The 16,742-nt window shown below is 43.4% G+C and overlaps 1 protein-coding gene across 2 annotated transcripts in view; it reads left to right on the top strand.

Moving 5' to 3' along the window:
- Window positions 1-570: 570 nt before the first annotated feature.
- The window catches only part of USP12 (ubiquitin specific peptidase 12), a 77,892-nt gene continuing 61,720 nt past the window's right edge, over window positions 571-16,742 (top strand). The window contains exon 1 of one of the 2 annotated variants that reach the window (XM_079902871.1): window positions 571-865. In XM_079902871.1, the coding sequence (XP_079758997.1) occupies window positions 818-865 (48 nt within the window). In that variant the 5' untranslated portion in view covers window positions 571-817. The remainder of the gene's footprint in view (window positions 866-16,742) is intronic. The other variant, XM_079902870.1, reaches the window with a different exon arrangement.

Below are 16,742 nucleotides of genomic sequence, written 5' to 3'. Positions count from 1 at the left end.
CCAGGTTATTCACCCAATGTATGTAAAAAGAAACCACCTTACATTTTAGGTGCTTGGGACATTGGATGACCCGGGCTATTTTAACCGTTCAGAAGCAGGTTTCCTCCCACCGCACCCAGAATTATCGAGATCACCCCCTCAGTTTTCTGTCTGGGCTAGCTGTTCCCTCGCCCTTGGTAGAGGCTGCTGGTCAGCCCCTTCCAGGATTGACGCTGGTCGCCCCCAGCACCCTTCTTGCCCCTCTCGCGGCACGCGGGCTCTAGGACCGCGAGGGCCGCGGGCGGGAGGCGGTGGCCCCTCCGAGCCCCGCCCCGGCCGAGCGCGGGGTGGAGCCGGCGCGGGAGTTCCCGGAGTCGCGCGCTCCGGAGCCGGGGAGGCATCCGCGGGGAGCGGGCGGTGCCGGCGCGGGGAGTGGGCGGGGCCCCGAGGGGGTGGGCGGGGCGCGCCGCCGGGCAGTGCAGCTGCCAGCAGGCCGGGCATTAGGGCCTCGGCGGAGCCCGCTCCCCAGTGCGCTGGGCGGGGTGTGCGGCGGGCGGCTTCGCGGGCAGGCGCGGGCCGCGAGGCAGCGGCTGCGCCCTGCGCCGGGGAGGAGCCGGGGGCGGGCGGGCAGCCGGCAGGCGGGGGCTGGGGCCCGCGGCAGGGAGTGCCGGAGCGCCGGCGGCGACGACGGCAGCGGCGGCTGAGCAGGGTCGGTGCGTGGGTCCGCGGCAGCTCGGGGTCCGCCCGCTGGCTGCGGTGCGAGCGGGCGGCCCGGCTGCCCTCCTCCCCCGCCCGCCGCCGCCGCCGCTGTGATTGGGTGGAAGATGGCGCTGGGCGGATGGAAATCCTAATGACAGTCTCCAAATTCGCCTCCATCTGTACCATGGTAGGTGAGGCGGGAGGGCGCGGGCGGCCCTCGTCCCCGCCCTCGCCGCCCGCGGGGCCTAGCGCGGGGACCGTGGCCGGGAGGGGGCGGCGCGGGCCGGGCGGGGGCGGTTGGACGGCGGGGCGCAAGCAAGCGCGGAGCGGCCCCGGGAGGCTGGCGCGCGAGGGTGGCCGACGGGGGCGGCGCGGGTCGTCGGTGCCCGGGCTCGGCCGCGGGTCCCTGCGGCGCCGGGCTGTGGGCGCGCGAGCCGGGCCGCGGGCCCGGCCGGGGCCGGAGGTGGAAGTACACGAGCGGCGCCCGCGTTTCCGTCCGGCGGCGCACGGGTTCGGGCCCGGCTGGCCGGGCCCGGAGGGTCCCCAGCGGGCGAGGGGCTGCGGCGGGAAGGCAGGGTCCCCTTACCGGCCGCGAGGGCACGGAAGTCGGCTCAGGTTTCCTCCCCGCGCCTCTGGCGAGGCCGAGTCCCCGCCGGCGCCGAGGGGAAGGGGGTGTGTGTGAAGGTGGAAACTTTAAATAAGTGCTGTCGAAAATTTCCCCCTTTTCTCCTCTTCTGAGAGGAACAAGCTTTCCCGTGTCCAGCTGCGTGTCAAGGTGGCAATCTTGGCTTTGGGAATCCACGTTGATCTTCAAAGCAGCTTAAGCGTTCCTGTCATCTGTTTACTTGAACGCCCCAGACGCATCAGTGTGTGGCTTCAAGTGTTTCTGTGCAGGAACTGACGGCAAGGGTTGCTGTCTGTGTTTTACTGGGGCTTTTAAATCGACTTTAAGGGAAAAGTACTAATGCCTGTGGAAAAGTCCCGAGTTGAGCAAAACGTGGGTGCGTTTAAATCTTGGTGTTTTGTGGTTGGTCAGAAGAACCAGTTTTCCACACGGTGGGGCGAATTCGTTTTATTAGCTCCTTATGACTTACATCTTGCCATCTTAAGTATGAGCCATCACAGAAAAAAAGTTATTTTTCACCACGTGGGCCTAGTGATGATGTTATTAAAGACTTCTGAAATCTCTCCTTCTGTTTTATGGCTTATCAGACCTTTTTATGCATGTGGGAGATTCCCCCCCCAGCAATCTTCCATTTAAGGGTGGTACGTTTCATATACCTTTCTTTAAGGAGCGGTGAATCAGATAGAAAAGATGCTTTAGAAGCAGATTCTGTACTGCACGCTGAGGAACAGTATAAAAATGGCTGAAATCAAGTGGGATTAAAGTCTACAGTATTAAAGACATCACACTGAAGAATGAATCATGAAGAATCCATTTCCTCAAATGGATGTTTGTCTTTCTTGCACAATTCATATTTTAGGAACCATTGATGTTAAAGGGACTGTATTTTTTTTAATTTTCTTTTTTTAAAAATCAATTAATTTATTTTTGGCTGTGTTGTGTCTTCATTGTGCTTCATTCGTTGCGGTGCGTGGGCTTCTCATTGCGGTGGCTTCTCTTGTTGCGGAGCATGGGCTCTAGGTGCGTGGGCTTCAGTAGTTGAGGCTCACAGGCTCAGTAGTTGTGGCTCGCGGGCTTTAGAGCGCATGCTCAGTAGTTGTGGCGCACGGGCTTAGTTGCTCCGCGGCATGTGGGATCTTCCCGGAACAGGGCTCGAACCCGTGTCCCCTGCATTGGCAGGCGGATTCTTAACCACTGCGCCACCAGGGAAGCTGAAAGGGGCTGTATTAAAAGGATTTCCAAGGATCAGGTAGATTAATTATTTTTAGATATGCCAGTTTTTATTGTCTTTCTAAAGGAATGTGATAATTAAGTCTTTGAAAGTGATAATCTTACCAGATTGCTGAGCTACACAGATTGTCAGGTCATAGTTCACTGTCAAAGTCTAGAGTTTGTGGAGTGATGTGTTGCTCTTCACTGTTTCATCCACTCAAGTATATCAGGTATACATTTAGCACCTACTACGCACAAGAGGGTGTGCTGAGTGCTGGGGATACAGCAGTGATCAAGACAGCCTCTGCTTTCATAGTGTTTACATTCTAGTTAAGAGAGACAAACAATATTCACATAAACGTATTGATATATGCTCTAATCAGGTTAAGAAAATGAGGCAGAGAGAGATTTGCCAAGTCAAACACTGAGTAAGTGGGATTTTGATCTCAAGAATTTTAGACTCCAAAACTCTCTCTAGGGCTTCCGCTCAGGTGCATTAATCACATGCGGTGTGTGTGTATTGTTGGCAGATAGGGAAACATCAGTGGCCGGCCAAATGAGATTGATCCAAAAAGTAGTGTTAAAATTGTATGTGCCTGTGTTCATATTTGAATACATTCTGATGCGCTCCCAAGGTAGTGCTAAATATGTTAAAGTATCCTGCAATCTTATTCTTTAAAGAGAACTTCAGTCTGTCTTCTGAGATACTACAAAATCGACAGTCAAGAAAAGCAAAGGTATTTATCTCTGTGCCTTTGTAGATTTCTGACCTGGTCACAGGTGTCTCTCAAGCAGGTAGCCTTCCTTGAATAATCTTAGCCCTGTCCCTCCCCACCCTCCATCCCCCTCATACAATTTCACAGCAGTTTTGTGATCTCAGTAGCACTTACCATACTTGCTGTGTTGTAAATTTTTCTGTTATCTCCTTATTGGATTCTGAAGGCCTTAACCGAAAGGACTATCATTTATTTCACAGTTTGGTGGAGCAGTACCTTCTGCATACAGTAAAAGTCCCCCCGCATCCTTCATTTCTTCTGCTGATGTCTGGGGGCAGTAAGTTTGGTTAAACATGCCTGAGATTGGGGTTGTGTGTGGGGTGATGCAGAGGAGAGGGGCTGGTCCTAATGAGAATGATCTCTCAGAATCAGCAGCTGTGAAAACGCTTATAATGAGTTGACGTTTTATTCTATAAATAATAACGTTGACATAATTTTTTCACATGTCAACACAAGGTACCTGGGCAAATAGCAATACCTTAATAGGATTAAGTAACTGTTAAAAACAAATCTCTTTTGATGTGTCTTATTCTAGATCACAGTTGTTCCTCTGACATGCGAAAGTCAGTTAAGTTTGTTTCTCTTAAGTTAGTGTTACAGCCTGACAGTGTGAGTGATTATGTTTAGGTTACAATGAATCAATTTGCAGGGTACCTCTAGAAATGCCTCTTGTTGTTTGCCCATGAAATAATTTCAGTGTCACGTGGTGCTTGTTTTGCTGATGAAGTAGCTTCAGACTTCAGGGCCTGGTGCAGAGTAGCTACCTAATATTTAATATTATACCTCATAATTGTGAAATAATGGGGAAAGTGACCGAATGCATGTAGAGGAATGGCCTGTGTTTTGAAATTGAAGTGGAAGCTGTAGAGCAGCTTGTGGTGGCCCAGGAGTAGAAAGTGACCATACGGGTCAGGGTTGTTAGGAAGCACAGCGCTGGGGGCTCCACGGATGTGAGAAGCACCCTCGCTTCCTGTTTGGGTTGTAGGAGTCCTGGTGGGGAAGGGCGTGCAGGGAGGGGGTTGGATAAAGGAGAAGTCGTTGCAGGCGAACGTGGTCGATCGTGGGGTGGCCTGGCTCCTTGCCCACCCTCAGTCACTGGGTGTCAGCTAGATCCCCTAGAACATGGTGTCATTGAAGCCAAGGCCACAAGTCTGCTGCTTGGTGGGTCTGACAGGTTTGCTTTGAAAAAGCCTGTACCCAGCACAGCACCCTGCGCGTGGGAAACTTTAAGCTGACTGCACTTACTGCAGGAAAGTCACAGGTGAGACTGGCTCTTTGTCTTTTCTTATTGTTTGAGTCTCACTGGGGTCACTCACGCAGAGTCAGGTGCGTGTGTGGTCAGTGCAGTTTATCATTCCAGAGGGAGGGGCGGGAGGAAAACCTCAAACCCCGCGGTGCCTTGCTCGTCGGGGTGCGGGGTGGGCTCTTCATGTAGTCCGAATATTAGAGTAAATGATAGCAGCCCTTGTTCCTTCTTGAGAAATAGGGTGGCTGTGATTCTTTTATTAGTGAAATATTTAATTAATTTTTATTAATATTTTAGTAGTAAAAAAGTGTTTCCTGTGATGGGAACATTCAAAGTGAGTTGCCATTGGTTTAATAATTTTGCTGTTTTTGTTAATTTAGGAGAGATGAAAACTTCAAAAATAAGGAGTCTTCTGTCATATAAATGGTTGGATAAGGAATGTTTGAACATGTGTTTGAGGACCTTAGCAGAGAGATCCTTTAGAATAAGTTTTATTTAAGCCTGCTGATCATTCGAATTTGGCTAAAATACATATTGGACATTAAAAATTGCACATTCTCATTATAGAAAATTTGGAACGTATTCTATAAAAAAGAGTTTGGAAACTCTTAAGGCAGCAGAAAAGAAAATAAGTTACTTTCCCTCCCAGAGCTTGTCTTGTCTATTTTTAATTTATTTTTTAAATTTATTTTTAATTTATATTATTTATTTTTGGCTGCATTGGGTCTTTGTTTCTGCGCACGGGCTTTCTCTAGTTGCAGTGAGCGGGGGCTACTCTTCTTGCGGTGTGCGGGCTTCTTGTTGCGGAGCACGGGCTCTAGGCGCACAGGCTTCAGTAGTTGTGGCATGCGGGCTCGGTAGTTGTGGCTCGTGGGCTCTAGAGCGCATGCTCAGTAGTTGTGGCACACGGGCTTAGTTGCTCCGTGGCATGTGGCATCTTCCCGGACCAGGGCTTGAACCCGTGTCCCCCGCATTGGCAGGTGGATTCTTAACCACTGCACCACCAGGGAAGTCCGTCTTGTCTTTTTCAAAAAACTATGCCCTAGGTAAAATTTCACATTTCAGTTTTCCACGTGAATTATTGGCACTTACCACAAATAAAGGTAAGACCATTGGGATTTGAAACTTTTCATGTGCTTAAAAAGTCTCATTTTAAATACCATGTTCAATTAGGTGAAACAGGTATAAAGACTCTAGTCTCATATCATTTGGCTTTGCTTACCTCTTGGTGGTTTTCTCCTTCCACCTCCAACTAATCTTTTTATAATAGATCTCTGAGTAGGTTAATTATTTACTGTCCCACGACCCATGTGGCCAGTTCAGCCAGACTTGATCGCAACATACCTAGTTTTCTTCCTTGGTTCTGGGCTTCTGATAGGCCCCCAGAGACTGAGTCCACTTCCATTTTCTCACAAGTTCTTTCTTCCTGCCTTTAAAGTCAGATTTATTGAAGCTCTCCTGAAACTTTTACTGTCTCAGGAAAGATTATTTAAGCATTTGTTTAGCTAGCATTAATTCCTTTCCAGAAACCTTCATTTTTTAGATTTAAATAATCTGATTTTGTTTTGAATTCTCTTTCAGTAGCTCAATTCCAGAAACTTAATGTAGTATTTTGTAATGTATCCTACTGCATGGTATATTAAAAAGAGCAGTTGGACCAGAAGGAAACTTCTAATCCAAATTTTGACATTTAGATCTGTGCATATGGGAAAGTCTCCTAAAACTTTGTGGGTTGGTTTTTCTCATCTGTAAAATAAAGGGGTTGGACTAGACGCGTAAATATTCCTTCTGTGTTTGTTTCCTTCTAGATCGAAAACTCAGTATTCTCTGATCCTTTGAGTGTTTATAAATTTTATTTTATTTTATTTTTTATTTTATCTTTTTGCGGTACACGGGCCTCTCACTGTTGCGGCCACTCCCGTTGCGGAGCACAGGCTCCGGACGCGCAGGCTCAGCGGCCATGGCTCACAGGCCCAGCCGCTCCGCGGCATGTGGGATCTTCCCGGACCAGGGCACGAACCCGCGTCCCCTGCATTGGCAGGCAGACTCTCAACCACTGCACCACCAGGGAAGCCCTATAAATGATTGTTGATACCATCATTTTGGGAATGCTAATTGTGTTTAATTGATTTTCTTTTACCTGTTTGACCCCCTTCACCCATTTCTCTCCACTCCCCCACCTCCACCACCTCTGGCAAACACCAGTCTGTTCTTTGTTCTATGAGCCTTTTTTTTTTTTTAAGATTCCACATATAAGTGAGATAATATGGTATTTGTCTTTGACTTACTTCACTTAGCATAATACCCATGATATTCATCCATGTCGTCGAAAATGGTAAGACTTTTAGTCCTTTTTTATGGCTGAGTAATATTCCATTGTATACATGTACCACATCTTCTTTATCCATTCATCCATTGATGACATCAGGTTGTTTCCATATCTTGGCTGTTGTAAATAACGCTGCCTTGAACATAGGCATGCATTTATCTTTTTGAGTTAGTATTTTTGTTTTATTTGATAAATATCCAGAAGAGGAGTTGCTGGATCATATAGTAGTTTTATTTTTAATTTTTTGAGGGGCCTCCATATTGTTTTCCATAGTTGCTGCACCAACTTACATTCCCACCAACAGTGCACAGTGTGGTTCCCTTTTCTCTACATCCTCACCAACACTTGTTATTTCTTGTCTTTTTGACACATTCTGACAGGTATGAGGTGATATCTCATTGTGGTTTTGATTTGTATTTCTGTGATGGTTAATGATGTACAGCATCTTTTCATGTTACTGTTGGCTATGTGTATGTCTTCTTTTGAAAAATGTCTATTCAGATCTTCTGTCCATTTTTTGATCGCATTGGTTTTTTTTGCTGTTGAGTTGTCTGAGTTCTTTTATGTATTTTGGATATTAGTCCCTTATCAGATATATGATTTGCAGTAGTTTCTCCCATTCAGTAGGTTGCATCTGATGATGTTTTAAATAATATAAGGTGCGTGGAATTAGATATAGTTAAATATGAATTATACTTAGTTTCCTAGTTTGTTTTTTTCTTGTTTGTTTGTTTGTTTTTTTGGCCACGCCGGTTGGCTTCTGGGATCTTAGTTCACTGACCCGGGATTGAACCCTCTCTCCCTGCAGTGGAAGCATAGAGTCTTAACCGCTGGACGACCAGGGAGGTCCCCCTGTTTTGTTTTTTTTTTAATGTTATAGAATTTATGGAAAATTACGGTCCAAAGTAAATATTTCTTCCTTCAAAAATATTTACTGGAGGTTAGTGATATCACCATTTTATTCATTAACAGGCTAATCCACGCTGTTTACTTATTTTTGACGTTGTTTTCTTTAACGATGCCATTTTAAAAAAAAGATTTGAGGGACTTCCCTGGTGGCGCAGTGGTTAAGAATCCACCTGCCAATGCAGGGGACACAGGTTTGATCACTGGTCAGGGAAGATCCCACATGCCACGGAGCAACTAAGCCCTTGTGCCACAGCTACTGAGCCTGCGCTCTAGAGCCTGCGAGCCACAACTACTGAAGCCCGCGTGCCACAACTCCTGAAGCCCAGGTGCCTAGAGCCCATGCTCTGCAACAAGTGAAGCCACTGCAATGAGAAGCCCAAGCACCGCAACGAAGAGTAGCCCCCACTCGCAGCAACTAGAGAAAGCTTGTGCACAGCAGCAAAGACCCAACACAGCCAAAAGTAATAAATACATTAAATTAAATTTAAAAAAAAGATTTGAATTTGTACCCTTTTTGAGATTCTGCATTTATTTTTGTGGGTGTGAGTGTGACCTTGAACAAGTTACTTTGCTGTGCCACGGTTTTCTTGTCTGTAAAATGGGGGTGAAATAATGTCTACTTCATAGGGTTATAGAATGGTACCTGGCCCAGGGTTAATCATCTGTAGTGTTTGTAGTTATTATTATTACCTTTGTAAAGTGACTTGCTCCCCTCCATGAGGTAAGGACTCATTGGCACTACTAATTCTAGTAACCAAAATTGAAATTTTTAAAGTAAAATGCAGTTATTTTAGTTCATTTTCATCATAAGAAAAATTAGTTTATTAATACTATATGCCTCTGAGAAAGCAGACATTTACTTTGAAGTTAAGTGAGCTAGATTATTATATTGCAAACTAAGAATGTAGATTATCTTTTTTCCCTGTTTTGAATATTTTGTAGAAAGATTTTATTCCTTTCGTATGGGAATAAAAATGTTCTAATTTGTAACATTCTCAAATATGTTCTAGAAGTTTAGATAAGTTGGGAATACTACTTTTAGAAGAAAAGTCTTATTTTTTCTACCAAAAAAATAGCATACCAACTTTTTGTCATTGTTAGAATGAAGTGTGTGTTAGCTTCAGGCCTTATTTCCTTTCAGATTTTCCTGTTCTTTCCTGAGGCCATATTGTTGCACTTGATTCACTCATGCCTCTGCCCCCACTGGAATGATATCTCTTGTTGGCCTGCGGTGCAGTTACCCAACCTGCTTTTTTTTAGAAGAGGATTATTTGAATATCTGTAAAATAAGGTGTCGGTAGAAAAGGGTAAATGCTAGATGTTGTGAGGCGTTAATGGGTTGCTGAATTTAAAAATTTAATCAGAGACCCAGTATTGTTGAAAATAACTATACATAAGACTTCATCATTTAAAACCTTGTGCGTAGAAGTTGTATTAGAAGGGGAGAGACAGTTTACATACGTGATTCGTTTTGGAAGAAAACCTATGAAGTCTTCACTTTCACAGAAGTACTCAGTCAAGAATGTTGTGATATCATGTAGTGTGAAGTACGTGATATTTAATGTAGAACATGATTGCGTGAGGTGCTGTGTATCTTCACTCTCCTGTGTGTTCACTGGCTTATCCTTTGCTGCCGCTGCTTCAAAAGAAAGATCATTAGCTTTTCCTAAGAGTTGTGTGGTGTCTACGGAATGTCTAAGCGTGCTTAGAATCTCCATCTGTAGTCGTCCATGCATCTAAAGCTGCATGCCAATAACAATTTATTTCCAACTGAAAACAAGAAGTGGATGTTCTTCCAGTGATAACAGACAGATGTTCTTATTGAAATGCTTCGTAGGTGCAGGAACCAACCAGCATTTCCTCCTTGTGAATAGTGGTGTACTTTAATGGAGTTAGAATATTATTGCCTTTGATTTTATTTTAGTGCTTTTTATTTCAGTGACCTAAGTAAGCCTTCTGCCTGATGGTAAGTATATAAGTGCTTTTCATGGAAGGAGGGGTGGATTTATTATTTTTAAGCTAATAGCGACGTGTTCTCTGTCTTTTGTTTTTTTTTGTAAAGTGTCTTTCTTCATGAGTACTTTCAGGAAGCATTCGTGGAGGCTTGCATTCTGTCAGGGTGTATGTGGGTCCTGAGAATACAGAGATGACCATGATAAGCTCTGGTCTTACAGAGCTTCCCATTCGGTGTGTCCCGAATGGGTTATGGTCGTGCAGAGAACACCCAACTTCTGGTGGGTTTTCCCTGTGAAAATCCAGCCTTCACCTGATGACCACACTTGAAAATCTGCATCTTCTTTGAAAGAAATCTGCATCTTCTTCACTTGTCTTCTTCTTTGAAGACACTTATAGATTGCCCTTTTCAACTGAAAAGATGTAAGTGGACTCTTCCACCTTTTCTGTCTCTCTGTTTGTGGTTTGTTCTATTACCTTAGTCCTTTCAAGGTGGCATGGCTGCCTTGCCCTTCCTTTCTCGTGTCCTGCCGTCTCTCTCTCTTGGTTGCAGTGTTTCACCCCAGATGTCACCATCTTTCCTTTTTACTTCTGGGACCGCACTGTGCTGATTATACCACCTCAGCGTGTTCTGTTAATGATGACCAGGGTCATCTCGGCAAACTTGGTGAGGTGGGAGGTGACTTCTGTAGTTTTCAGCTTCCCGGGGAATGTGTGTGGAGATCTGGCGCTCGGTGGCCTTAGTGGTGCTGGTGCTGAGTACTTCGCAAGCCGGTTTAGCAAACGTAGAGACGATAAATCCAGGCTGGATGCTTAACAAGAATTAGGATATTTGGGTCCATTTTTGGTTGACGTAAAGCTGGTGAGCCCTCTCTAAATGGGACGTGGTGCTGTGACAGGAAGAAGGCTGGGCTGAGTAGGCGTGGCCCTGTTGAGAAATGAAATTTCATGATAGAATATTTGTAAAAAGCTTCAGAATTGTATTCCTGGTAGACATGGAGTGGTTGGTAAATATTATTTTTTTAAAGCTGTCAATTATATATTTTTATTGAATTTAAATGCTAGAAAAAAGTATTCGAAAGCATTTATCTCTTCATCTATTTATTTGTAATACCGCAGAACTCCTCTTTAAATACTTGCCTATGGGAAATTTTTATTAATAGACCTATTTTTGTCTTATTTTCCTTCTGTCTTTTTTACAGCCAACCTATGTTTAGTACTGATTCTGAACTATAATGACGTGGTCGCTTTTAGAAATGGGGCGGTATATATGCCTTTGAGGTTGAATGAATTGTTTTGAACTATCAAAATGAGGATTTTAAAAGTGAAATAAACCACTCAGGTTTAGCTATATGCATTGTTAAAGAATACTATGACCTTTGGTTTCCTTGGAAACAGTAGTTTCTTTTAATTCTTCATTTTTAAAAAGTCAAAAAAAATTATTATTTTAAAGAGTACAAAATTGTGTGAAGTAAAAAAACCTATCTCTTGCAAAGAGAAGGAGGGGGCAGCCCTTTCCAAGAGTTAATTATTTGTTAGAGTCTGTGTGTGTGTGTTTGTGTGGCTGGACATTACCTGAGCATATATAAACATACAGTATTGTGTGTGTCATCACCCCCCCCCAATAAAATTTGCAACTTGCTCTTTTCACTTAATGTATTGAATATAATGGACATTTTTCTTTGTCATTATATTGCTTCATTCTAGGTCAGAACTGTGCTCATTTCTCCATCATCTTCAGTGTTGATCATACTAGAAAGGTTGGATTATATAATACTGATCGCATATTTTCATTTTCTTTAACGTCAATTGTGTTGGTTTCCTAGGGCTGCCAAAACCAAGAACCCCAAACTGTGGTTTAAAATAACAGAGTTTACGGTCTCACAGCTCTGGAGGCCAGAGTCCAAAATCAGCAGGGGCTGGGGGGTGGGCAGAGCTGGCGCCTTCGGAGGCTGTGGGGAGGCTGCTGTCTGCCTTTCTCCTGTAGCTTCGGGGGGTTCCCGGGCAGTCTGTAGTTTGTGGATGCATCACTCCAGTCTTTGCTTCATCTTCACTTGATGTCCTCCACTTTGTCTCTGTTCCTTCATATCGTCTTCCCTCGGTCCACGCCTGTTTCTGTGTCCACATTTCCCCTTTTTATACGGACGTCAGTCATACTGGATTAGGGCTCACCCTGATGACCTTTAACTTGATTACCCTTGTAATGACCCTGTTTCCAAATAAGGTTCATATTCTGAGGTACTGGGGCTTAGGACTTTCAGGTGTTTTTATTGGGGGATACGATTTATCCCAATGCAACAATGGAGCAGTCAGGTTCATTTTTACAAATCAGTATCAATGATGTTCATTAAGTAGGTTATGTACTAGACACTAGAGTTGCATTTAAGTTTCAGACTTTGTCCTCAAAGGACTTGCAGTCCTTTATATATTTTTTTCATATATATGAAAAAATCAATAATGAAAGTAAAATGCTACATTAGAAAACACTTAATGCAAAAGAAAGCAATAAAGGGGAAATAGGAAAAAAGACAGGAGTCGGAAAAAATTTATAAAATTATAAATTTTACCATATACATCTTAGCTTGTCAGAATCACCTTCAGATTTATACTAGCATAATTCCAGTGGTATATAGGAATGTTATTCCTATATAGGTCCATTCCCTTTCTCCCCTTTTAGGGCTTTATTTTTATATATATTACATCTGTTAATGTTATAAACACAGCAATACATTGTCATAATTAGTACTTTACCATCTATTTGCTAAGCCCATTACAGCTTTGCTCCAACCCGCCCCTTTGTGCTGTTACTGGTATATGTATGACGTATATTACATTTATCTATACCATGGGCCCAGTAATACTTTATATATTGTACATACATAACTATCTTATACAATTGCTTTTTAAATCAGTTAAGAGGAGAAAGAAAAAAATGTGTTTATGGTGTCCTCTGTAGTGAAACAGTTGCTGTCACGGGTCCTCTTTTTTTGTTCATGTGGACAACAATTATTATCTGAGGTCATGTGCTTTCATCCTGAACAGCCTCCTTTAGTATTTCTTGTTAAGTCATGTCTGCTAGCAAAAAACTGTCAGGGTTGTTTGGTTTGGTTTGGTCTGGGAAAATCATTGTTTCACCTTTTGTCTGAAAGCTTTGCCAGATTTAGTATTCTTGGTTGGCAGTTTTTTTATCTGAGCACTTTGACTGTGTTACCCCACTGCCTTCTTGCCGCCTTGTTTCTGTTGAGAAGTCAGCTGTCAGTATTATTGGCGTCCCTTCTAAGCGACTCATCCTTTTTCTCTTGCTGCTTTCAAGTTTTTCTCCTTGTCTTTGACTTTCAGCATTTTCACTATCATGTGCCTGTTTGTGGGTCTCTTTGTGTTTATAACCTATATATTCTTTTTTTAAAAAATAAATTTATTTATATTTATTTTTGGCTGAGTTGGGTCTTTGTTGCTGCACGCGGGCTTTCTCTAGTTGGAGTGAGCGGGGTCTACTCTTTGTTGTGGTGTGCGGGCTTCTCACTGCAGTGGCTTCTCTTGTGGAGCACGGTCTCTACATGCATGAGCTCAGTAGTTGTGGCTCGCAGGCTCTAGAGTGCAGGCTCAGTAGTTGTGGCTCACGGGCTTAGTTGCTCCGCGGCATGTGGGATCTTCCTGGACCAGGGCTCGAACCCGTGTCCCCTGCATTGGCAGGTGGATTCTTAACCACTGCGCCACCAGGGAAGCCCTGACCTATATATTCTTAAATTCTGGTTTATGTTAAATGCCTGTACCTTTCAGTTGGGAGTTTGTTTTTTTTTGGGGGGGGGAACATTTTCGTTATAGTATAATATATCAACTTTGTAGGTCAGAATGATTAGATTAATTCAGAATCGTTACGTCTCAACCAAGAATATATTACTATAGTTAAATATTACATTCTCACAGAAGACATTCATAAGAAAATTGGACACAAACTAAAATGAAATGATAGTATGAATTCCTTTCATGAGTTATATGTTGTTGTGCCTGTAGATTAGCTTCACTGTGTATTTATTCTACAGATAAAATTGTTTAGTGTTCTTTGGAAAGGCAGTGGTTATGAGGGTGTCCCGCTGCATGTTTATCGGATGGTGTATTAGATTTCTAGGGCTTCTGTAACAAGAGCTGCAAACTGGGTGGCATAGAACAAGGGAAATTTATTGTCTTACAGTTCTGGAGGCCAGAAGTCCAAATCCAAGGTGTTGGCAGTGTTATGCCCCCTCTGAAGATGTTAGAGAAAGATCTGTTCCAGGCCTCTCCTAGCCTCTGATAGCCTCACCTGGAAGTATTGAGCCTCAGGTGTTCCTTGGTTTGTCAATGGCCACTTTTACCTGTGTCCCTTCACATCATCTTCCCTCTGTGTGTGTCTGTGTCTAAATTTCCCCTTTTTATAAGGACACCAGTCACTGGATTCGGGTTCACCTTAATGACCTCAATCTAACTTGATTACTTCTGTAAAGACCCAGTTTCTAAGTAAGGTCACAATCCAAGCTACTGGGAGTTAAGACTGCCATGTATCTTCTTTTGGGGCGAGGGATACAGTTCAGTTCATAACAGATGGCTTAAAGGAGTATTGCCATCTTAAGTTCTTTCAGAAATAAGATAGGGACTCAAGGAACTGTAGTTTTTTAAGGGGAGTAGCAATTAGTTAGTTTGGGTATCTTTTAAACTAACTAGTTAAAATATCTCTAACCTCACTTATGAGCCAGGATTGGAGCTCTGTAGTTGGTGGAATTTATACTTAATTTTGCATTAAACTAATAATGGCTGACCTTTTCTGGAAGTCGATGTATCAGTAGTTAGCTGACTGCTTGATTTTTTTTTTTCCTCCTTGTGACTGCTCAATCCGTCACCTTCTCCCCAGCCTCCCACACCCAAGTCTTTCACAGCTGTGTAATATTTTCTTTTAGTTACATGGATGCTTAATAAGAAATTTTACTGTTTTACTGATTATAAAAGGAATAAATGTTTGTGATGGACAGCAATGTGTAAAGAAACTAAAAGTCACCTATAACCCATTAATCAATTACTAGTATTTGACAACATGTTTTTTGTATGTTCTCTTGGTCGTTTCCATACGTGGCAAACATGGTTTTTAAAACAATTTGTATTAAATATTCTTTTACTGTCCTGTGGGTAATTGAGTTAATTATTAATGTTAGTGCTCTCAAATCAGACATTTTAATATATTCGCTCTTATATCTTTCTATTCTGTGATGTCTTGGAAACCAAGATATACTTATTTTTGTTGTTTCTCATTTTCTCTATTGATAACAAAAGTTTGGTGTAACAGATTTAGAGAGTTTTGGAGTTAAAAAAGGACCTTATGACAACTAGCCTTTTATAGTAACAAGTAGTACAGGGGAACTCAATCTGAGATCCCGATATTTCACAGGATAAGCAGATTCTAAATGAACTCCTTCAACATAGTGGTTTAGATTGAAGTTATGTGGGAACTAGTTTATGTTATTATTAATTTGTCCTTCCTTCTGAGAAGCTACCAAACTGGAATAGCAAGCATTGGAAGAAAGTGGTTATGCAGGAAGTCTTCAACTAACAGACTGATTTCCAAAGGTCTTTTTTTTTCAAAGGTCTTTTTAAAGTCAGTTGATTGGCGCTCATTATTGATTCTCCCATAGAAACAGTGTATAAATTCAGCTCCTTAGCCAAACGGACAAGGTGTGTTTTAGCCCTGATCGGTTACTCTGGCTCAGCAGCATCGTGGCACATGGTTCACGCAGAAGGGCTACCGTTGCCACGTGGAAAAGTGGGGCTCAGAATTTCATGTCTTTTGCTACCTGTCATTCTTCAAGAAGGAGACTCACTGGGAAATGTCTTACACTTGTATGGTTACTTGAGGAGAACCTGACGTTTGGGGAGGGTAGTGTGATGAAGAGTAGGCGTTCTGTGTCTGACACAGACCCGCGTTCAAGTTTCCCCTCTGCCATTTATTAGTTACAACTTTGGACATATTACCTTAAACCCTTGAGTTTATTTTACATGTAAAATGGGCCAAAAATAATATGTGTAACAATTGGGTAGTGCTTACTGTGTGCTTGACATTATTCTAAGCCCTTTACATGTATTAATTCATTTAGTTTTCACAGTAGTTCTTTGAGGTTGGAACTGGTGTTATCTTTTACCGATAAGAAAACTGAGGCACAGATAGCTTAAGGAGTTTTCCCAGTGTCATGCAGAGCTGGGATTCAAATCCCTGGAAGTCTGGATCCAGAGTCTTTGTTTATAATTGCCATACTCAACTGCTTGTCCAAAAATACTGCTCTGAGGTTACTAGGAGGAGTAAATAAGATAGTATGTCAGGGGTCTTGTTCAGTAAATGTTAGGTCCCTTCGTCGGCTCCTTAGGTGTCTGCGAGCAGCCCTGTGTTTTCATGGCTCACTGTGTACTCAGTCACAAATTATGAATTCCCTGTATCAGCAAAATGAGTTTTAATAACATACTAGCACTTCTCTTGATTTGTCTACACATTACCTTCTTACTGCAGGTGGAGATCCCCAGTCAAAATTTAGGCAGTTTCAGGGACTTCCCTGGTAGCGCAGTGGTCAAGAATTCGCCTGCCAATGCAGGGGACATGAGTTCGAGCCCTGGTCCGGGAAGATCCCACATGCCACGGAGCAACTAAGCCCATGCGCCACAACTACTGAGCCTGCGCTCTAGAGCCCGTGAGCCATAACTACTGAGCCCGTGCGCCACAACTACTGAGCCCATGCGCCTAGAGCCCATGCTCTGCAATAAGAGAAGCCACCGCAAGGAGAAGTCCACGCACCGCAACGAAGAGTAGCCCGCCCTTGCTGCAACTAGAGAAAGCCTGCATGCAGCAACGAAGACCCGGTGCAGCCAAAAATAAATAAATAAATTTATTAAAAATTTAGGCAGTTTTGGGTGAGTAGAAAGGGGGAGGGACAGACACGGGGAAGGGTCTGTCCAGCACAGTGGTGGAGTCACTGGATGTCAGGGATCATCAGCGCCTGT

This window comes from Stenella coeruleoalba (genome assembly GCF_951394435.1).
Source record: "Stenella coeruleoalba genome assembly, chromosome: 18".
NCBI classification, from domain to species: Eukaryota; Metazoa; Chordata; class Mammalia; order Artiodactyla; family Delphinidae; genus Stenella; species Stenella coeruleoalba.
Note: the sequence above shows the minus strand (reverse complement) of the source record. Positions and strands in the feature narration are given on the sequence as shown.